Source organism: Xyrauchen texanus, chromosome 34 (genome assembly GCF_025860055.1).
Source record: "Xyrauchen texanus isolate HMW12.3.18 chromosome 34, RBS_HiC_50CHRs, whole genome shotgun sequence".
NCBI classification, from domain to species: Eukaryota; Metazoa; Chordata; class Actinopteri; order Cypriniformes; family Catostomidae; genus Xyrauchen; species Xyrauchen texanus.
This window is the reverse complement of record NC_068309.1, coordinates 18090627-18113771: the sequence shown is the minus strand read 5'-3', so window position 1 is coordinate 18113771 and position 23145 is coordinate 18090627. Positions and strand designations below refer to the sequence as shown.

General features: G+C 44.4%; 1 protein-coding gene across 1 annotated transcript in view; it reads right to left on the bottom strand.

Moving 5' to 3' along the window:
* capn5b (calpain 5b) overlaps nucleotides 1–23145 on the bottom strand; it is a 70579-nt gene that overhangs the window by 3438 nt on the left and 43996 nt on the right. Inside the window, exons 7-12 of the mRNA XM_052104483.1 lie at nucleotides 19926–20003; nucleotides 17608–17803; nucleotides 17373–17495; nucleotides 15292–15488; nucleotides 14931–15052; nucleotides 1077–1213 (exon numbers count right to left, since the gene is read on the bottom strand). Of these exons, the coding sequence (XP_051960443.1) occupies nucleotides 1077–1213; nucleotides 14931–15052; nucleotides 15292–15488; nucleotides 17373–17495; nucleotides 17608–17803; nucleotides 19926–20003 (853 nt within the window). The remainder of the gene's footprint in view (nucleotides 1–1076; nucleotides 1214–14930; nucleotides 15053–15291; nucleotides 15489–17372; nucleotides 17496–17607; nucleotides 17804–19925; nucleotides 20004–23145) is intronic.

Below are 23145 nucleotides of genomic sequence, written 5' to 3'. Positions count from 1 at the left end.
GGGGAGTCTACTGTGACAGGGCGGAGGGCGGGCTGGGTTGTGATTCTACACACCCGGTACCTTATCAAGCTAATTAAGACTCTGAGAGGGATAAAGGCCGACTGCAGAAGGTGGTGCGACGAGAGACAGATCGTTTACGGTCAGCTGACCGTCGTGTGTGTGTGTGTGTTTGTGTCCATTGTTCTGTTTTATATTAAAACTATTATTTATATTGTCAAGCCGGTTCTCGCATGCAGCCCGAGTGCATCTGTTCCTATGCTAACAATAGCTTGCCTACACCTGCATCAGCAGTTCACGTAACACAGTTCAGCCATTGTGGCATTTCGTTTAGGAACCTCTAGTGTCACTACATCGACACAAAGTCGAGTGAGTGACAGAAGGGGAACATCTTGGTTACTGTCGTAACCTCCGTTCCCTGATGGAGGAAACGAGACCTTTTGTCCCTTCTGCCACATGCTGAACTACACCGCTGTAAGTTCTGGGACCTTGTCTCGGCTCATCAGTGCAAAATCCTGAATCCGCATTCCAGCCTCCCTTTTAAACCCGTATGTCAGAGGGAGTGGCATGGAAATTCTACTCGCCAATTCTCATTGGCCTTTTCTCAAAGATCTGAAGGTGTCTCTGGCTCTCAAGATCGATCCCTAGAGTCACTACATCGACACCACGTCTCGTTCCCTCCATCAGGGAACGGAGGTTACGGCAATAACCAAGACATTTCTATACTTATAATTAACAACTTTAAAGAAATAGTTTTAGATGTTTCTACAATTTTTTAAAGGATTATGTCATTCACAATGTTTTATTCCCTCATTAAAGGCGTTAAGTACACAGTCTTGTATCTTTTTCCCTTCAAATCAAAGTCTCTAATGTTGTGATCCACCTCGGAGATGGTTGGTTTGGTTAATTTATTAAACTCTTTTATGAAGAATTTAATGAAATCCCTATGGAAGAAATTAATGGGGAAAATACTTCCAGAACTAAGACAGCTGAAAAAGTGGGCGGGCAGTGTTGATCTCTATTTACATTTCATGAGGTCTTTAAAGAGAAAGAGACATAATTACATTCTTTTAACTCACCTCGATGTGGATGCCTTCCTTTGGCTTTTTGCGGTAGAATATTCCCTTAATGTCAAAGTTAGGGCAGCGTGTGTCTTTGTGCACGGGAGAGCGAACCTTCTCCCCCTCACAGGTAATGATCACATAAGGGTCAGAGGCTAAAGAAAAAAAAAAACGGTCAGAAAAAGGTTTAGGGCTCTATTTTCATGAGTGCACAAAGCGCAGATGTTGCAATACGATGCGCAACGTCTTATCCAATTTTCATGAGAGCGCTAATTCTAAGAGCAATTTTTTTGTATTTGCAGTTTGGAGATTACACCAGCAGGTTGTAATAAAGTTTATGTACAAACTCGTTTAATGTGTAATTTGAATTAAGGATTATTTTTGTTTTAATTTGTTCGTGTTTCAATAAATATAGCTGAGCGTAAATCCAAATCCCGACGAAAAGCACATTTTCTAATGCGTATAAAATGAGCGGAATTCATTGCATACAGTCCATTTACACTGCCAACTTCTTATGAATGTGCTGTTTTGTTTATATCGTTTGACAGGGAATAGCCTATATAATAGGACGCAGACTGTGCTGGAGAAGAAACTCAGAATTAAATTACACTTTGCACATTTTTTCACCAAACCCACTTGCACCTAGACTTAGTGCATGCCTACACGAAAATATCAAAACTTCATGGCCATGCCCATTGACTTTACATTTATGTTTTTTGGCATAGCACTATGCTTAGCGCCAGTGCTCTTAAAATAGGGCCCTTAATATGGCATGATACAAAGAGAGATTCTGCTGTTCTACCACTGATACACTAAACATTACAATGCACATGCATTGAATACAGTCCACAATGGAGATAAACAAAACACACAGGCACAACAGGTTTTGATTAGTGACTTTAAAACTGTTTTTAGGTCTGAACCACTGTATGATGGTGTGATTAATGTCAGTAACACTGTAACTTTCAAGACAGCTGTTTTTCACATAAGTTAGAAGACACTAGTTTCACTGCTTTACTGCAGTATTTGTCGCTCAAAACATTTCATGCAGGGAACTTGGGTTTGTCTGTACCGGATGCATTGCAAGAGGTGCTGTGAGCTGCTCTTCAAAGGCAATTAACATTTACATGTTATTCATTTAGCAGACACTTTTATATTAAGTGACTTACGAATGAGGAATTCAGCAAAATCGATTCGTCATAAAAAGGTAATAACAAAGCACTGCAATACAAAGTTTAAAATTGCTCAGAGAAGTACAAGTAGGGAGGAAGGTGAGAGAGCGTGGTGAAAGAATGGAGTGAGAGTTTTTATTATATTTTTAATCATAAAGAAAGAAGACAGTGCAAAATGAATGGTCCAAGTGCTCACGAAAGAAATGCGTTTGTAGATGTTTCTTGAAAATAGTTAGCAAATCAGCTGCTCGGGTGGAGTTTGGCATTTATTGTGTAACATTGTGTAAAAATAGCCATGCTGAAAACATGGTAATAGAAATTTTAATTAATTTAATCTCCATTATTTAGTGTTTTATTCCAACAAATAAATAATTAATAAATGAGTTACAGTGTGACATAAAATAACAAAAACATTTCAGAAATAGGAGTAATCGTTCAATACTCTCTATGCTTACATTTCTACGAGGGGAGGTAAATATATGCTAGTGGCCTCTAGAGTCAGTACCTCCTGTGTAGAAGTCAGACCGTGTCTTGTGAGGGATCAAGCAGTGCAGCTCTGTGTGTGGTCAAAAGAGGTTCCTATTTACTTATCAAACAGCATAGGAGTCTGAACAATAATGGTCTAATATTGTAAATGTCTGCAGATCGTATAGCATTGGTTTTAGGGACTCTGGGGAGATATCACCTGTGCAAGTTTTTTTTTTCTTTTTTTAAACATTCAAAGCCACAACATGCAGTGCCCCCAAAAAGTACTTCGACCCTTGACCACACATACAATTTCCAAGAATGTCTTCATATTAAATAAGACAATTTAAAACAAAGTAGCATTTATTTTAACCCTTTAAACTCAGATTGGCTATTATTAAAAATAATTTTCAAAATATAAATGCCTACAGTCTTGACCAACACAAAATAGGTATCATTTTAAAGCTTAGAAGCTGTACTTTACAATCAATGTATGACCAAAACGTCTAGGTTACGTATGTAACCTCCGTTCCCTGATGGAGGGAACGAGATGTTGTGTCAGAGAAGCGACACTAGGGGTCTCTCTTGAGCGCCGATATTCACCTCTGAACTATGAAAAAAGGCCAATGAGAGTTGGCAACCAGTATTTGCATGTCCCGCCCCCCGGACATACGGTTATTTAAGCGGTGCAAATACGGGAGTTCATTCAGGATTTTTCTGAGGAGCCGGAAATGGTCCGGCCACAACAGTGGCTCGGCTCAGCGACGTGGCAGGGGAGACACAACGTCTTGTTCCCTCCATCAGGGAACGGAGGTTACATACGTAACCTAGACATTCCCCTTCTGTCGCTCTCTCCACGTTGTGTCAGAGAAGTGACACTAGGGGTCCACTTATAAAAGCGCCACGCGCTGAGCCGTGTACGTGAACTGCTGATACAGGAGCGAGCAGGTATTCTTACGTGCAGGACGACCAACTGTATCAGGCTGCACGTACCCTTCCCCAATGCCCCATTTAAGCCATCAGGATTCCTTATCGTTACCCTGGAGGGGGAACAAGGTGCTGGCCGCCAACCTGGGAACAGGCCAAGCCTGGCCGGGCCTCTTTTCTCTCTATGTTTCTCGCATAGAGCAACTTAGGCCGGGGCCCTTACACGCATTGAGGGAAGGGGGTCTTAGCCCTTATTCAGGGTGGAGAAGACCCTGCGGAGGCCACGCCTACCCGAGAGGGGAGGCAAGTTTAAGTGGCAAAACCATCAGAGGCCTGACTTACTGGGCCTATGTGGAAAAGTCAGTGCGGTGGTGGATCCAGCCTATAGAGGGGGGGAACATACAGCACGGCAACCGAGGCAGCCGTGACTGCCTAAGGGAAGTACGGGAGTCCACTCGCCAGAGGGGACAGAACCGTGGCGTTACACACAGGGGGAGTCCGAAGGAGGCCTTACCTGTGGAGCACCTATACCAGTGCAGGGTAGCTTGCGGTACCCGCAGTGGCTTGGGTCGGCGAGTTCCTCCGCTGAACTGCGACCCACGAGGGCTAGGGAGGAATCAACCAGTGTCCCAAACCTGAGATCTCCTGGGAATGAAGGCGCACTGTTTCCCCTGATTAGGGGGAAGGGCGCTAGATGCAAGCGATTCACCCGGTCAGATCGTGGGCATGCCACCGTGTTCTACGGGCTCAGTACCTGAGAGAACACGGGACGATACTGACTCAACTCGGAGATTGTAGAATCTCGCGAAAGTGTTCGGTGTTGCCCAGCCCGCTGCTCTACAAATGTCTGCTAGGGCAGTGCCCCTAGCCAGTGCCCATGAGGACGCAACACTCCTGGTGGAGTGGGCTCGGACCCGCAAAGGGGGGCATGGCCTGAGTGTGATAAGCCAGGGAAATGGCGTCGACAACCCAGTGGGCGAGTCTCTGCTTGGAGACAGCATTCCCTTTCTGCTGTCCCCCAAAGCAGATGAAGAGCTGCTCAGAGCATCTAGTGCTCTGTGTGCGGTCCAGGTAGATACGTAAGGCACGTACTGGACACAGCAGTGAAAGGGCTGGATCTGCCTCCTCCAGGGGCAGCGCTTGCAGGTTCACTACCTGATCCCTGAAGGGTGTGGTAGGAACCTTGGGCACACAGCCCGGTCGTGGTCTTAGGATCACGAACGTATCTTCCGGACCGAACTCCAGGCAAGCGTCGCTAACAGAGAACACATGCAGGTCCCCGACCCTCTTGATGGAAGCGAGCGCGATCAGCAGGGCGGTCTTGAGAGAGAGGGCCCTGAGTCAAGCGGCTCGAAGGGGGGTCTCTGGAGTCCCGTAAGGAAGACCGAGAGATCCCAGGAGGGGAACAGGTTAGGCCGGGAGGGAGCTATCCTCCGGGCACCTTTTAGGAACCTGACGATTAAGTCGTGCTTACCAAGAGACTTTCCGTCTACCGTGTTGTGGTGGGCCGCGATAGCGGCGACATACACCTTGAGGGTGGAGGGGGACAGCCTCCTCTCCAGCCTCTCCTGAAGAAACACGAGCACTGATCTAACTGCGCACTTCTGCGGGTCTTCGGCTCGGGAAGAACACCAGTCCGCGAACAGACGGCACTTTAGGGCGTAAAGATGCCTGGTAGAGGGGGCTCTGGCTTGATTGATTATATCTATGATGGCAGATGGTAGACCGGCTAGATCTTCCCCATCCCATCCAGGGGCCAGACGTGGAGGTTCCAGAGGTCTGGGTGCGGGTGCCAGAGCGTGCCCCGTCCCTGAGAAAGAAGGTCCTTCCTCAGGGGAATTCGCCAGGGAGGGGCTGTCGTGAGGAGTGTGAGGTCCGAAAACCAAGTCCGGGTAGGCCAGTAGGGGGCTACCAGAGTGACTTGCTCCTCGTCCTCCCTGACCTTGCATAGCACCTGTGCAAGAAGGCTCACTGGGGGAAATGCGTACTTGCGCAGCCCCGTGGGCCAGCTGTGTGCCAGCGCATCTCCCCCTAGGGGAGCCTCTGTCCGGGCATACCAGAGCGGTATGGATGTACCCGGCGGGGCTTCGCAGCGGTGCGGAACAGGTAACGTGGCGTTGGGAGGCAACGTGGCGTCCCGAGGCTCTGGTGCTGAAAATAAACTCAAAGCACTTACCTTGCTCCGCGCACCCGGCAGGGGGCGGGTTCGTGACTGAGGAGGAGGTCTGATGCTGGCGTCCTCTGGACTCGTCTGAACCGGCCGGCCGGGGAACAGTCGTGGGGCTGAAGGCGGGGACACCGCGTCCATGGAGCCGGGACTGTTGAGGCCTGAAAGCAGAGTGCCGTGAGAACGGCATTTGCGGGCCATATGCCCCAGAGACAAAGGAAATAGCTCTTTTATTGAGAATTTGGGTACCGCAGCCCCCGTTAAGGGGTGCGGCAAATGAAAAAACAAAGGATTCGCCTCCTGGCCCTCCACCGGTGGACGGAGCGGTCTTACCACCTCCGGAGCTAACTTCTTGGACTCTGGGTGCGTTGACTCAGGAGCGCCTGGGAGCCTTCCGGGTCCTCGAGGGGGTCCGCGAGACAGGGGGCGTGCGCTTCCCGCGGTTTGCTCGACGCTGGGGCTGAGAGCTGGGCCCGGGTTGAGGCGGAGCAGGAGCTTGTCTTCTGGCCGTGGGAGGACGCCCTCGGCGAGCAGACGGGGCATGGGCCGTGGCGGCAGGCTTGCAGCGAGGCAAGATGTGAGAGATGGCCTCCGTCTGCTTCTTTACCTTGAAGAACTGCTGGGCAAAGTCCTCGACGGTGTCGCCGAAGAGGCCGAACTGGGAGACAGGGGCGTTGAGGAAGCGAGTCTTGTCGGCTTCACACATCTCGACCATGTTCAGCCACAGTTGACTTTCCTGGACCACTAGCGTGGCCATCGCCCGCCCGAGCGCTTGCGCTGTGACTTTCGTCACTCTCAGGGCGAGGTCGGTCGCTGAACGCAGTTCCTGCAGCGTATCGGGTTCAGGGCCACCTCCGTGCATGTTGCGAAGTGCCTTGGCTTGGTGGACCTGCAGGAGAGCCATGGCATGCAGGGCGGAAGTGGCGCGTCCGGTGGCGCTGTAGGCCTTCGCTGTCAGCGAGGAGGTTGCTCTACAGGTCCGGGAAGGGAGTACGGGGCGACCTCGCCAGGTGGTAGGGGTACCGGGGCATAGATGGATCGCAACCACCCTATCCACCTGGGGAATCGCTGCGTACCCGTGGCGCGCTCCGCCGTCGAGGGTGGCGAGTGCGGACGAGCCTGTGGCGGTGTGACGAGTGGAGAGGGGTGCTCTCCACGAAGACGTCAGCTCGTCATGCACTTCCGGAAAAACGGATCCGGGGCGAGGCTGTGAGCGGCGCGCAGACCCCAGGAACCAGTCATCCAGCCGTGATGGCTGTGGGGAGGATGGAGGGTTCCAATCCAAGCCCACGCTGTTGGCTGCCCGGGAAAGCATGTCGGACATCTGTGCATCAGCCTCAGCCTGGGCATGCAAGCCCGAAGGCGGTAGCCCAGGGGAGTCCTCTGCATCAGATGCCGCGCCCTCCGACGCGGCGAGCTCATCGGCTTCCATCGCAAGAGGGTCGGCTGACTGGCTGTGAGGCGAGTTGCCGCCGCCTCGAGCACGGACGGGAACCAACGAGCGTGCTGGGGCACGGGTGGTCCGAGGGGGCGTACCCGGCGGAGCTGCACCCGCAGCCATCCCCAAATCGCCTCCATCGCCAGCCGCATCGTCCTCAATCCCGTGGGAAGAAGGAGCAATACAGGGGGGCGGCTGGAGTGGCTTGCTCACGGTTGTAAGCAAGCCGCGACCGTAACGTTGTCATGGTCATGTTCTCGCTGTGAGAACATGAACCATCCACAAACGCAGCCTCGGTGTGATCGCTACCCAGACACACGAGACAGCGCCTGTGGCCGTCGGAAGCGGAGAGCACTCTGCCGCATCCAGAAACAACACAGGGGCGGAAGGGCATCTTTATAAAGACGCGTCCTTAAAAGGACGTTCAACGCCGCTGTGTTTTGCTCTTTTAGAGGAAATTACTCTTTTAAATAAAATCACCCTTTCAGGGAAAAAACTCGTGAGAGTTTTTAAATCTGCACTGTCGATGCGCCTAGGGCAGGAATGCACAGCCGTGCAAACAGGAGAAAGCTGCTGTTGTGCGCCGTGGAATCCAACATTTATGCAGCAGAGGGATGACAGGAACTCGGTGTGTAGTATGCAGCAGTTGCAGACACGACCATCGGCTCCGAAGAAATTTTCTGAATGAACTCCCGTATTTGCGCCGCTTAAATACCCGTATGTCCGGGGGCGGGACATGCAAATACTGGTTGCCAACTCTCATTGGCCTTTTTTCATAGTTCAGAGGTGAATATCGGCGCTCAAGAGAGACCCCTAGTGTCGCTTCTCTGACACAATGTGGAGAGAGCGACAGAAGGGGAACTGAACACATACTTTGAAATTTGCAGACAAATCAGAAGTGTTCCGCTTTGGTAATTTATTATAACAATAAATTTGTACTGAACATATTATTGTAATCAGTAAAAAAATCAAACTGATCAATTAGCCATGTGTTATATGTCATTGGAAAGCGCTCAAAGAGTATAATACAACCAGCCTATTTGTTTTCCTTACAGACAGAAATCTAGTGAGTAATAGCTAAGTACTTGTCTTTGACATGAATGTTACATGTTAACAGGTGTTGCTTATAAGACATATTTTTGCTTATAACTACACAAAAAATAAACAGAACATAAAATAATCACATACCATTACTTCGATGAGGGGATTTCTGTTAAAACGAGCCCACACACAACATAATTGGATTCACAAATCATTAGATAATCCACACGAAGCACAATTTGCAAACAGTACATATTGCACTATCTGGCTAAAAACACATTAGCTTTTCTCTTAAATGCATTAGGATTCAGATTGCTGCAACCAGAGGTGGAAGTCATCCAAATATGGGCAGAGAGGATAGTACTTGTATTTATATGTACAATTTGTTCTTATGTACAATTTTTATGTTCCCTTTACAAAAAGCTTCACTACGATGCTGCGCTGCTAAGCGCTACGGGGAACAACTCTAGCTGTGAACCGAGCTGAATAATGTGTGCAACACGTCAATGAACATTGACCGGAATTTATAGCCTCGGCTGATGTAATCATTAGATGCACCTGCGGCCAGGCTATAAATGGATCCGTCACCAGGTGTCGTCAGAAACTCTTTTTTCAGAGCGATTCCGTTTCTGTGTGTTTCACAAACCCTGTCAAAACTTTCTTTCCTCTGTTAGGAGTTAGAATCAGTTAGGCACTGTGCAGTGAACGTTGTTCTCTTTTCTCTTCTGTTTAGAAAATATTATATATATATATATTTCTAAAAAAGAAAGAAAAAAATAGAGAGAATGACTGAAAGCCGCAAACGGTGCGTGTTCCCCTCTTCTGACGACACACATCAGTTTTTGCTCTGTTTGTTTGGGGGTAAGAGCACGCTGCTCTCGTGTTGCAGCAGGGTGGGTGCGAGCACTGTGATTTGCTTTAACAGGCAGAGTGCGTCGTGCTCGCCTCGCTTGCTTCCGGGAGTCAGCACTCACGAAAAAAAAAAAAAAGATTGTTCGTGGGGCTCTTGCATGGATTTGGCTGAGGAGCAAGAGACGGGTTGATCCCTTTCTCTCACTCTCTCCCCAAACCCAGCTGGTCCTTCACATGATCTCGAAGCGCGTTCCGACGCTTCTTCGGATCATGAGGTGGAAAGCGATTCTCTTCCTGCATCCGAGCTTTCCGTCCGCGATAAAAAATCTACAGAGGAATTGCTCGATGTTGTTACTCGTGCGGTTGCCAGATTGGACTGGCCACGCGAAAAAGAGACCCCAAACGCTCCAAATTAGGGGATAGATTTTATCTTCCAGTCTAAGAAAGGGAACGCCTCATGGGTCCCTTCCTTCTTTGATAACCTCCATGAAGAGCTTTTTCGCTCATGGAGAACCCCTAAAAAAAAAAAAAAAAAAATATATATATATATATATATATATATATATATATATGTATGTATTTTCTTCCCGTGTTCAAATACCCTCGACGTCATTATATTCGACTATCGTGGGTGCTGAGGCACGGGGGTATTCAGTGATGCCGCCGGTCGAAGAGACGCTTGCGGGCTATCTCTCGCTGGGCTCGGCATCGTCACTTAAGAAGCCCTCTCTCCCCTCAAATCCTTGTAGGACAACCTCCACTTTAGTGGGAAGGGCTTATCAAGCAGCAGGTCAGGCTGGTGCTGCTCTGCACACTATGGCTGACCTCCTGGACGACCTGAGTGTGGGTTCTGCGCTTGACGAGCAAGCCTCAGACCCGCCTCTGTCCTAACTGAAGGGAGGCTCAAAAGCAAAGCGTGGCGAGTCGTGCTCCTCCTCCCAGGGATTGGGGACAGTCTCGCCACCCTCGCCAGCCCCCGAAGCAAGACCTCAGGACTATAAATTCTAGTAAGAGAAAACCCTGACGGTCTTGCGCCTAAATTAGGGGGTAGCTCCCCTCGGGACAGGGCGCGTGCTTCACTTCACCCCTCCCGGTACCCCCATGAAGCCTCTCCATTCCCACCACCTCTTGGTGTTTCGGGTTGCAGAGGCTTCCGTCAAAATTGGGTGTTTTCGCTGTTCCTGCATTTTATTCAGGACGCGAAACACTCGACAACCCCTCAACAGGAAGTGTTAAAATATAATACCCATCTCATAGATCCTGGCAGCGTGGAAACTTCTGCTGGATATATTCTTTTCTGTGGGTCTTATAAGGGCGTCAGGATTTAATTCACTCGCCGCTTTTCCGTGTTTCAACCGCGTGTTCTCACTACCGTGAACCGGATTTCTTTTTATGTAAAAACAAAAAAACTCAATCTCCTGGTTAAAGGGGCCATGGTATGTGTTCCCCTTCCAGAGAGAGAGTTAGGTTATTACACTAAATACTTCCCATTTCCCATGGAGGGTGAGGGGTGGCGTCTGGCTTAGGTCTTAAAGCTTGAACTACCCGTGGGTGTTCAAGTCCAAGATGATGCCTGTCAAGACGGTCGTGTCTCAAGCCCTACAACTCGTTTGGCTGGTCACCATCAATCTTATGACGCACTTCTATACTTCATTTAGAAGTTCTGCCACAACATGGAAAGTTCCTGAGGTTCACTTCCGGGGGCGAAGTCTTCCAGGGTCAGGTTCTTTCACTCAGCCTAGCCCTTTTTACCCGCACATTCACAATGCATGATGTAGCGCTGGCTCCTTGCGACTCTGGGGCATCTGCATTCTGAATTATGTAGACGACTGGCTGATCCTAGCGCAGTTCCAGGAACTGGCAGTTCAGCACAGGGACATCGTCTTAGCTCATCTGTTTCTCTGGGGTTGAGGCTCAACGCCAAAAAAAGTGTCCTCTCTCCCACTCAGAACACTGTCTATCGGGGCATCGTATGGAGTTCAATCACAATGTGGGCACAACTGTCTCCCGCTAGGATTGAGTCCATTCAGATCACCCTGAGCAAAGTCAGGCTAGGTCAAGGTTGCACTGTTATCAGTATCAACGATTTCCATGTCTCAGGGCGACCGCTTCCATGGTGATCCCTCTGGACCTTCTGCTCATGAGACCGTTTTTGTTGTGGCCAAAAGCCAGGGGATTTCTTCCAAGGGTCAAAACCCCTAGGCTAAAAAGGGTTACGCGCCTCAGGCTTCGTTCCCTTTCTATGTGGTTCAGACCCCGATTTTCTGCCTTGGGTCCCACTCTAGGTGCGTCTTGTTGTCGCAGACTGCTAACGACAGACACCTCCCTGACGGCCGGGGTAGCGGCCTTAAGTGGTCGTCCAGCTTAAGGGGATAGGAGGGTCGTCAGCTCGGTTGTCACAGTCACTGTCTCGGGTTGATGGCTGTATTTCTGGCCCTGAAATACCTCCTCCTGAGGCTGCCATGTCTTGGTGCAGGTGGACAATACAGTGGTAGCCTCTTACATAAATCATCAAGGAGACCCACGTTCGTGTCAGCTGTATTTCTGACACGTCGGATTCTCCTTAGGGCCCAGGGTAAGCTCCTGTCACTCAGGTCAGTTATATCCCTGGATGCCCGTATACGGGAGCAGATTTACGGTCCAGACAGAAAATACCAACGGGGGAGTTAAGAACGCCACCCTAAGGTAGTAGTTGCCCAGAGTTCGCCAGCAAGGGTTTTTGCCTCTTACTGATAGCACCGCGCTGGCCGAACAGGGCTTGGTTCTCGGAGCTAATCTCTTCCCTCGACGGCTCGCCTTGGGCTATTCCGAACAGGAAGGTCTTCTATCTCAGGCACAGGGCAATATTTTATCCCTGCCCCGAATTGTGGAATCTTTCATGTTTGGCCCCTAAGGGTACCAACTGAGGGACACAGGGCTTTCTCCTGAGGTTATCGAGACCTTTTTAAATGCCGGGCTTTTTCCACTTGGAACAAGTTTTGGTGAGATCTTAGGGCAGAAGAGGACCTCTTTGCCTCTATGAATAGCGCAATGTCTCCTCTACTTCTCCCTGAAATCACCCAGCCCCCTTGGGTCTGGACGTTAAGACACATACATGACCCAGAATGCGTCTGTATGCATTTCTTTCCCCGGTTTCTCTGCTCCCGGGAGTCTTGGCGATGTTCACCGGCAAGGGTCTTGCCTCCTATTAATGGCCTAGTAATGGCCGAACAGGATATGTTTCTCTGAGCTAATTCCTCTCCTCGACGGCTCGCCTTGGGCGATTCCGAACAGGGAGGACCTTCTCATCCTTGGCCTGAATTGTGAAACCTTTCATGTCTGGCCCCTAAGGGTACCAAATGAGGTTCACAGGGTTTTCTCTTGAGATTATCGAGACCATTTCAAGTGCTAGGGCTCCCTCCACTTGGAACTGATCTGGGTAGATTTTACAGGGCAGAAGAGGACCTCTTCACCTCTGTTGATAGCGCAATGTCTCCACTACTTCTCCCCGAGTCGCCCAGCCCCCCCCCCTCGGGAGGGGCTGATCGTAGTAACGCATACATAGCACAAATGCGCCTGCATGCGTTTCCTTCTACTAAAGTTCTTATTACAGAACCAGCTTACTGCCAGTTTGCTTCAGTTCTGGATTTTCAGTAGAAAGAACTGTCAGCGGGCACTTGCCTCGCCACTGCCAGGTTCTATGTGGCCACTGCGGTTTGCCATGGCTTGGTGGGCGGGGTGCCCTCAAAGAGGCATCCTCATTATTGCCCGGGCCTACGAGGCGCGCGGTCAAGCTTCGCCAGTAGGTTTTAGGGCGCACTCTACCAGAGGGCTCTCCTCCTCTAAAATCTTGGCTAGAGGTCTCCCTCTGCAGCAAGTTTGTGATGCGGCAGGTTGTCCTCTCCGCACACATTCATTCGATTTTTATAGTTTGGATGTTTTGCCACTCCGGGCTCTTATGCCCTTGAGTCGACATCTCAAGCTCATGTCTGGACAAGTTTGTGATGCGGCAGGCTGGTCCTCTCCGCTCACATTCATCAGTTTTTATGACAAGTTTGTGTTGCGATAGGGTTCTCTTCGCACACATTCATCGAACTCTATGGGCTAGATGCTTTGCTACTCCGGACTCTAATGTCCTTGAGTCGACATCTCAGCCCATGTCTAAACAAGTTTGTGATGCGGCAGGGTGTCCTCTCCGCACACATTCATTGGACTTTTTTAGTTTGGATGTTCTGCACTCCGGGCTTTTATGCCCTTGAGTCGACATCTCAGCTCATACCTGAACAAGTTTGTGATGCGGCAGGCTGGTCCTCTCCGCTCACATTCATCAGTTTTTATGACAAATTTGTGTTGCGATAGGGTTCTCTTCGCACACATTCATCGAACTTTATGGGTTAGATGCTTTGCTACTCCGGGCTCTTATGCCCTTGAGTCGACATCTCAGCTCATGCCTGAACAAGTTTGTGATGCGGCAGGCTGGTCCTCTCCGCTCACATTCATCAGTTTTTATGACAAGTTTGTGTTGCGATAGGGTTCTCTTTGCACACATTCATCGAACTTTATGGGTTAGATGCTTTGCTACTCCGGGCTCTTATGTCCTTGAGTCGACATCTCAGCCCATGCCTAAACAAGTTTGTGATGCGGCAGGCTGGTCCTCTCCGCACACATTCATCAAAATTGAATGGTTTAGATGTTTATGCTACTCCGGGCTCTTGTGCCCTTGAGTCGACATCTCAAGCTCATGTCTGAGACCTCTCGCGTTTTTGTGAGTACACTGCACAACAGTAGGGGTCCGGACAGCCACAAGTGCGGCGGTGTGGGTATTGCGTTCCCCGTAGCGCTTATCAGCGCAGCATCGTAGTGAAGCTTTTTTACGGGTTACATGTGTAACCCTTGTTCCCTGAAAAAAGCGGAACGAGATGCTGCGCTGCTTTGCCGCACTGGGACGTCCCAGGACTGCTCTTCAAAAAGAAGTATCTGACGACACCTGGTGACGTATCCATTTATAGCCTGGCCGCAGGTGCATCTAATGATTACATCAGCCGAGGCTATAAATTCCGGTCAATGTTCATTGACGTGTTGCACACATTATTCAGCTCGGTTCACAGCTAGAGTTGTTCCCCGTAGCGCTTAGCAGCGCAGCATCTCGTTCCGCTTTTTTCAGGGAACAAGGGTTACACATGTAACCCGAGACGTTTTATTTGTTTGGAGAGGCTTTTGGACACTAGGATAAATTATATTAGTTATTCTATAACTTGCTAATTCTATAACAAAAAATTATTGCTTTTTCATATCAACACAATAATGTACTCTGTTACAGGTGACATGATTGGAAAACAAATGTTTTTCGGAGCCACCTTATATACACCCTGAGAAAATGTAAAATCAGAAAAAAGAATATGTAAATATTTTTTTTGATTTTTCAGCAGTTTTTATGGCTGAGAGTCTCATAATTTATCATCTCATTATCAATTTTTTTTTTTTTTAAATGTTACCAAAGAATTGACCCTATTTATTATTATTATTATTTTTATTATTTTTATTATAAGCCTTAATTTTGGGCATGCCACTGAAATAGGAAATCGTTAAAAACCCCTTCAAAGCTTAAATGGTTAAGTAAATATTGCAAATTTTTCAAGCAAAACATGTCACAAAAATACATTTGTGTCCAAATACTTTTTGGGGCCACTGTGGATATCAAGGGTATCCAGAAAATTTAAAAATGTTAGAGAGGGAAATCCAAAACAGAATTTTATCATGGAACTCTGAACAAATTCTCTGCTACTGTATATTCAACTGTTACTTACAGTATAAAGCAATAGTAGGCATACCTCCATTGGAGTCTTGGCCCTGCAGGCCCATGGCACTTAACACATGCACTTGTGTGACCAGCTGAGGGTAACCACACATGCCGGTCCAGCATGTCTGTGGAGGCTCATCCAGAGTTAATTCTCTGAGGAAATATAAGCAGGGAAGACATCAGCCTTCCTGGTCAGGTATATTACCCACTGCTACATAACAGGGGTTAAACTGCACTTTTTAAATCAAAACTATAGATGGAAATACTCCAAAACACTACAGCAAACTAGTAGCATATAGAAAAGGAGTACTATTTGCGTGGTGGTGGATGGTGTGGTTTAATAGGAAAACGAAGTGCAGGCTCTGAGATTTATTTCAGAGATTTTTTCTTACTTGCAGTCTGAAGGCACATCAGTGAAGACTCGGAGCAGAAACTCTCCTTGTTGACAAGGGTCAAAGGTTGTAGGGATAATTACGTAACGCCCCTCCTTTAGCTCTTTCCTTAAAAAAACACAGCGAGAGTTGATGTAGATCGACCCTGCGACCTTCTGCTGTGCAGAGTGCATTCTGTATTTTCTATTCAACTCCACCTGGTGGAAGAGAAGAGGCTTGATCAAGACATGGAAATTAACCAATTGCATTCAAAATGTGTCATGTCTATTAAAGGGCCATGTCATGTCTATTAAATAAACAAATTTATTCTCTTTATGTTAATATATTTTTCAAATGCACAGATTGAACGTGAGTTGACCAGTGGAAAAAGCATTTCACTGACCATGTGTATACAGTTGAAGTCAAATGTTTACAAACACTTAGGTTGTCATTAAAACAAATTTTTTTAACCACTCCACAGATTTAATATCAGCAAACTATAGGTTTGGGGAGTATTTTAGAACATCTACTTGACATCTACTTATTCTATCACGAGTCATTTTCCAACAATTGTTTACAGACAGATTGTTTCACTTTGTTTAACTATATCACAATTCCAGTGGGTCAGAAGTTTACATACACTAAGTTAATTGTGCCTTTCAGCAGCTTGAAAATTCCATAAAATGATGTCAAGCCTTTAGACAAATAGCAATTAGCTTCTGATAGGAGTTGTACTGAATTTGAGGTGTACCTGTTGATGTATTTTAAGGCCTACCTTCAAACTCAGTGTCTCTTTGCTTGACATCATGGGAAAATCAAAAGAAATCAGCAAAGGCCTCAGAAAAAAAAGTGGACCTCCACAAGTCTGGTACATCTTTGGGAGCAATTTCCAAATGCTTGAAGGTACCAAGTTCATCTGTACAAACAATAGTACACAAGTATACACACAATGGGACCACGCAGCCATCATAACCCTCAGGAAGGAGATGCATTCTGTCTTCTAGATATGAATGTAGTTTGGTGCGACAAGTGAAAATCAATCACAAAACAAAGGACAGCAAAGGACCTTGTGAAGATCCTGGAAGAAACAGGTAGACAAGTATGTATATCAACAGTAAAACTAGTCCTATATCGACATAAGTAAGGAAGAGGCCACTGCTCCAAAGCTGCCATAAAAAAAAGCCAGACTACAGTTTGCAAGTGCACATGGGGACAAAGATCTTAATTTTTGGAAAAATTTCCTCTGGTCTGATGAAACATAAATTGAACTTTTTGATCATAATGACCATCGTTATGTTTGGAGGAAAAAGGTTGAGGCTTGCAAGCCAAAGAACACCATCCCAACCGTGAAGCATGGGGGTGTCAGCATCATGTTGTGGGGATGCTTTGCTGCTGGAGGGACTGGTGCACGTCACAAAATAGATGGCATCATGAGGAAGGAAAATTATTAGGATTGAAGCAACATCTCAAGACATCAGCCATGAAGTGAAAGCTATGTCGCAAATGGGTCTTCCAAATGGACAATGACCCCAAGCATACCTCCAAAGTTGTGGCAAAATAGCTTAGGACAACAAAGTCAAGGTATTGGAGTGGCCATCACAAAGCCTTTACCTCAATCCGAAAGAAAATTTGTGAGCAGAACTGAAAAAGCATGTGCGAGCAAGGAGGCCTACAAACCTGAATTAGTTACACCAGTTCTGTCTGGAGGAATGGGCCAACATTCCAGCAACTTATTGTGAGAAACTTGTGGACCCAAAATGTTTGACCCAAGTTAAACATTTTAATGGCAATGCTACCAAATACTAACAAAGTTTATGTAAACTTCTGACCCACTGGGAATGTGATGAAAGAAATAAAAGCTGAAATAAATCATTCTCTCTACTCTTATTCTGACATTTCACATTCTTAAAATAAAGTAGTGATCCTAACTGACCTAACAGGAATTGAGAAAAACTGTAAAACTTAAAACTAAAAAACTGAATTGTTAAAATGTATTTGGCTAAGGTGTATGTAAACTTCTGACTTCAACTGTATGTATTTGACAAATTAAATACTTTGGCTTAGAAGCACATTTATTAGTATATGAGTGAATGCAGTTTTACCCTATGGATGTCAAATCCAATGGCCAGGTTCTCGCCTTTGCCCTCTTTGGGAGTGGCTCTGCGCTCCTTTTGTTGCAGGCAGATCAGCACCTCATCTTCCACCTTTCTCACATCAAAAACATACTGCAGAGCGAAAGACTTGCTTAAAACTCACAAACAAAACCACCCAGTCTCATTTAAATTAAACACAAGAGCTACATTTTATCATCTAACAGACACACACAGACACACTAACCTGTGGGTTTTGCAAAAATGTGGCTTTATGGTTAATACATCCTCCAGAGCGATTGCGGAGTGGGTCGTCTCGATGGATCCAGGAGCCCCTCATCACCTCCTCCTCCCAGGTCTTATGAATGCTCAAGTAGGACGTGTTTATCAGTCGACACATGATCAGGTCGGTGAAGTAGTGACAGAAATCATCAAAGTTTATCCTGGTCATGGAGTTTAAAACCAGTGGGGAAACACAATTTGATGATAACTGGAGAAATTAGGTGCTTATCAGATACAGTAAGGCAGGGTTTCCCAAACGGGGGAACTCCAGGTGGTTAGTGAGAGATAAAAGAGGTTGCGTACTGAAATATTTGCATCATTTACAGCATTTAAACAAACATTGATGGATAATTCCAAATGTTGTCTGTCATTTGCAAATAAAAAGCAAGAAAGAACACAACTTAAACCAAGCGTGTCAATTTTCCTTTTAATCATTGTCTATTCGGCTTCACTCTCTCTCTCCCTGCGTGCGCTGCATATGTGTGTGTGAGAGACAGCAAGAGAGTGCGCGCACTTGAGAAAATGACACTTGTTAATGCAAATTAAATTATCTTTATACAAAGTTATGGAGTACTGAAACATAATTACATGAGTTGTCAGAATTCAAGCTTTAATGAATGCGATTAAAAAAAAAAGTTTAACACAATCTTCCTTAATCAAAATTAACGAAATTACAATTTATACAGCATAAACACTTGATTGAAGGATGAAACCTTTGCGATGTGTTGGTCTGGAGTCATTACACCGATGCACACTTCACACACACACACACACACACACACACACACACACATACACACACACACACACACACACACAAACACAAACACACACACACACACACACACACACACACACACACACACACACACACACACACACACACACACACACACAGAGAGAGCGCTTCCATGTCAGTGATAAAAATGACGGAGAAAGGACCTCTTAACACTATCTGATGTATAAAACAAGCCATCCTGTAATAGAAATCAAGTATTTTCAGCCCATGTAAGGTGCATTTTAATTACCACAGAAGCACATAAAGTCGCAGAATGAGATGTTTTTGTCTGCAAGCGCTTTTCATGTGGAGTTCAAAGTGGTGGTTGACACTCTGATGCGAATCATGAAAGAAGCTTCACAATTGATGTAGCAAACCGAATAGCCACAGTCTACCGGCAATAAAAATTCTACCTATGGGGAGGATTGTACTTTTTATAAGTCAACCTCCCAATTTATACTTTGGGAAAAGTTTAATGTTACTTAAATTGATGCGATTTTAGTGCATTTCTATATTTATACTGTGAAAGGCTTTGTTTGGAAAATTTTAATATAGCATTATATTGTTACATAATGTTTGGTTTTCTTTCCTAAGATGGAAATAAATGCATTTTGACAGAAAAGAAGTATATATAATGTCAAATTTCAACACTTTCAAAATCTGCGATTAATCGCGATTAACTACAAAAATTTATGTGGTTAATTGTGATTAAAAATTGTAATCGACTGTCAGAAATAATTATTATTTTCATTATCAGCAACGTAATCATGTTTTAAAGGTAACCTTAGAGTCATTAACCTGACATTGTTTGCCCTGTAGTCCTGAAAAGTCCTGTAGTCCTGTTGTCCTTAGATGGCCAGCTACTATTTCCTTGTACTGCTGCCGAAACTTTTGAAATATAATGTATAATTTCCAACAAAATATAAATATAATGTTTAATTTCCTAAAAATATTTCCAAAAGTAAGGGGGACAGAACCCCACATCTGGGTTATAATGGTTGATATAGCCCTTGCATTGTTACCTTTATGAAAAGTCATTTTGAATGACTGAAAATGTCAATGATATCTGATGAAAGATATCAAATGAACATACAAAAATAGAGTGACATATATTTATAAAATTAACAGGGAAATGAAAACAGAATTGACATATAAAAATAGACCATTTAACAAGTGATGGATAATTATAATATATGCAGTGAAATCTCCTATTTACCGTAGGCGTCACTGGGATAGTGATGCCTATGGTAAATTAAATGAAATTTAATGTATACATATTATAAGAAAATAATGATATAGATGCAATTAAGGTTAATTAAAATATAACAATAATAAGAAGTGAAAGAAGAAAAATCATTATATTTCAAATGGTTAACTTTACATAAAATATCAGGAGGTACTTAAATCAATTAGGTCAAAGAGGTTCAGCTGACAAAAAAAGTTTGGGAACCACAGCAGTAAGGTGATCTAGACTGAGAAGGAAAGTATAGTAGAGTAATCCTCACCAAAACTCCCCGTCATCCTGAACAGTGACGCCAAGTTTTTCTCTCTCACTCTTGCTCACCTTCTTCCATTCCTCTGAGCTACAACACAGACCAGTCATTACTCACAAACTCACATTCACCAGTACAACAGTTTGTGTCACCCACCACTTGGCCAGAAAATGAAAGACCCCATGAAATCACTGACGAGTGCAGTTTTCATCCCTTTGTGGATGTATTTCCTTTTGAAACCGGAAGTGTGGATGGTACATTTCCAGGGGTGTAAAGTAATTGAGTAAAAATACTTAAGTATTATTTTGGGGGATTTGTACTTTACTCGAGTGCAATTTAAGAGGAATACTTAATTAGTTCGTTTTACTCCTTACAATTTTATTTAAACTTGAAAAGTAAATTTTTGCAGATAATTATCTTTGTCTTACTGGACTGAAGCCGCCTTTTCACTGCATTCGAGTGTTGCATGATGACTGTGTGGAGTTCCAACCATCTGCAGAGGCGGGATTTCGGATCTGATTTGAGCTTCGAAGACATTGAAATATTTGTGCGACTAGACCATATGTGAACACTGACTATATGTGCTGTATTCATTAAAAACTATGAGCACGAAGTGAGAAACACTGGTAGTTTTTGTCCTCAACTTTATTCTAAATGCCTGCTACTTCTACAGATTGGAAAGCAATGAAGTAAAAAATTATAATTCATAATATAAAATACATGATATATATATATATAAAAAATTGGCTTTTGTAATTAAATGTGTACATGTCATTTATTTCTACACTTGCCTTCATATTTAAATTATATCAATTAATTTATACTCACTATTTGCTGAATTATTATTGTGGTAGTTATTAAGCAACTATTAATTATAATAATAATAATAATAACTATAAAACCAGCAATTATAGTGATAAAAATATTATGTAATCTGAGTTAATATTAATTATGAATTCTATTGAATTCATAAATCTGCTCAACAGCAAGGTTTGGTAGCAAACCTCAGAAAACAGTTAAAAAAACCAACAACATTACTAACCTTTTTCTAAGCTTATTTTTTTCTCTATGTCTCAAGGGGCTGGGTTCTCTGACATCGCAATTAGTGAGTGCCTTCTTCCATGCAGTGGACATTGAGCGAATGTGGCAAAATTTTTGCTAAATAAAATGATGTGGTTCATTACATGTCTCAGGGCAGTTCTGAAGTAAAATGTCCACTGTGTGGCACTAAAAGAGAGTGAAACTTTATCCCGAACAGCAAGGTTGTTAAGGTTAATGTTCTTTTGAGATTTAAGTCAACCTACCTCCCTACCCTAAAGCTTAAACCTAAATCTAACCGATAGTGTAATAAAAAGCAAATGTGAGATGAAAAACTAAATTTCTGAAACAACTAAATTTCATTTTGTAGTGCTTCTATGACACTTTCTTTTCACATGCCGACTATCAAGCTCTTCAAGGCTCGTACCCCAGTCCTTTGTATTGCATATGCAACGCTCTATCTGTTGAGCTAGCATGCAATTTGATCACAACTAAACAAGTTTGTAAATGTTTTACGTTTGACAAAGTCAGGGTTCTTGTGGAAAGGAGACAGGGAGCAGTGAATCTCTTCAGGTAAGGCTTTTATTTTCTTTGCCTTTGTGTGCAGCGTTTGCACTCTTTTCAATGTTTTCACTCGGTTCAATAATAAACACTCAAAATAAATGAACTTCTGCACACTACTCAATAGATCAAACACTAAATGTAAACAGACACCAAATCTGCACACTTGTTCTCTCTCTCTCTGTCTTCTCTGGTGTGTTTAACTGCTTTTAAGGGCTCTCTACTCATCACTATAATGAGAAACAGATGTTAGAAATAATGCCAACCAGCTTGACGAGCCACACCTCTCCCTCTCTCCCACAAACAGACAAATGACATCGCCCCCATCCTCACAGGGAAAAAGTCATTTTTGTTTTACCACACTAGTGTTCATTCCACCACGAAATTGCTGTTACATTCAACAGGCCATAAAATTTTTTATTAATATTACATGTTATTGTAACATGATTCTATGACCAGGATGTGAATGCCACAAATATGACAGTCGTCAGAGACAGTAAAAAGACGACAAACCAAACTAATTTAACAACATCCTCTCTCACACAATCTCCTCTCTTGATTTCATTCTAGCTAAGAAAAAAGTTACTTTTTTAATACTTAAGTACAATTTAATGTGAATACTTTTTTACTTTCAATCAAGTAAGTTTTTGGCTAGATACTTGGACTTTTCATTGAGTAAAATTTTCAGTATCCATTCTTTCACTTCAGTATAATTTCTGAGTACTTTTTACACCCCTGTACATTTTTAAGATTTTTGCTAAATAGCTAATAGGCTAAATTGCTAAATGGCTAATAGGCTTTAATTTTTTCACAGCCAAAAAAACATGATTTGCTACTTTCTGTTCGGTTGCAGGGGGAGGGACATTCTCCTTCGCATTTGATTGGACAAACATCTGTGTAGTGCAGCTTGAGTCATCATTATTTATGTAGATTTTTCCAGGAAGAGGAGATTTTTTTATGTACATTTCTGCTATGAAAATAAAATTGTTTCAATGTTTAGTACACTATAATTTAGATACCTCTAAAGAATCTTAGTACCTTCAAATGTACTTAAAGCCACAAAACTCTGTTATGATTTAATGGGGTCTTTAAGATATTTTCTAGAATTTCATTGAAGAAATAAAGCACTTCATAAAGTACGTCCATTTCTAATCAAGCCAAGAATAAATAATTCACTATGCAGAAATATGAAGAAAGATTGCTTTCAGATCATTCTGGCATGCCAGTTAATAATTCAGAAGCCAATAAACTTAACTGTTACAAAGAATGTGGAGAGAGTAAGGAGTTTTCCCAATCTTCATTTACATAGCTCTATTTTAATACAATACCCTCCAGTGGAAGATATTTAGAGGAGTCATAAAAAAAGAGCACAGTTATTAAAATGAGAGGAGGTAGAGTAAACACCCATCTAAACACCCCAGACCTCTCTGTTTCAATCACAGCAGCTGCTTGTTTCATTTCAGCCTGCCTGGCTTGATATCTCAATTTCACACCAGCCGGTAATAAGAATAGACACTTTGGCTATGTGTTATTTATACTGAAATCATCTCAAGAGGTGGAGAGAGAACAAGTTTCTCTAGTTTCTCAGGATATGTAGCACTACTTTGCAGGTAGACCAGAGAAGGCAAAGGAC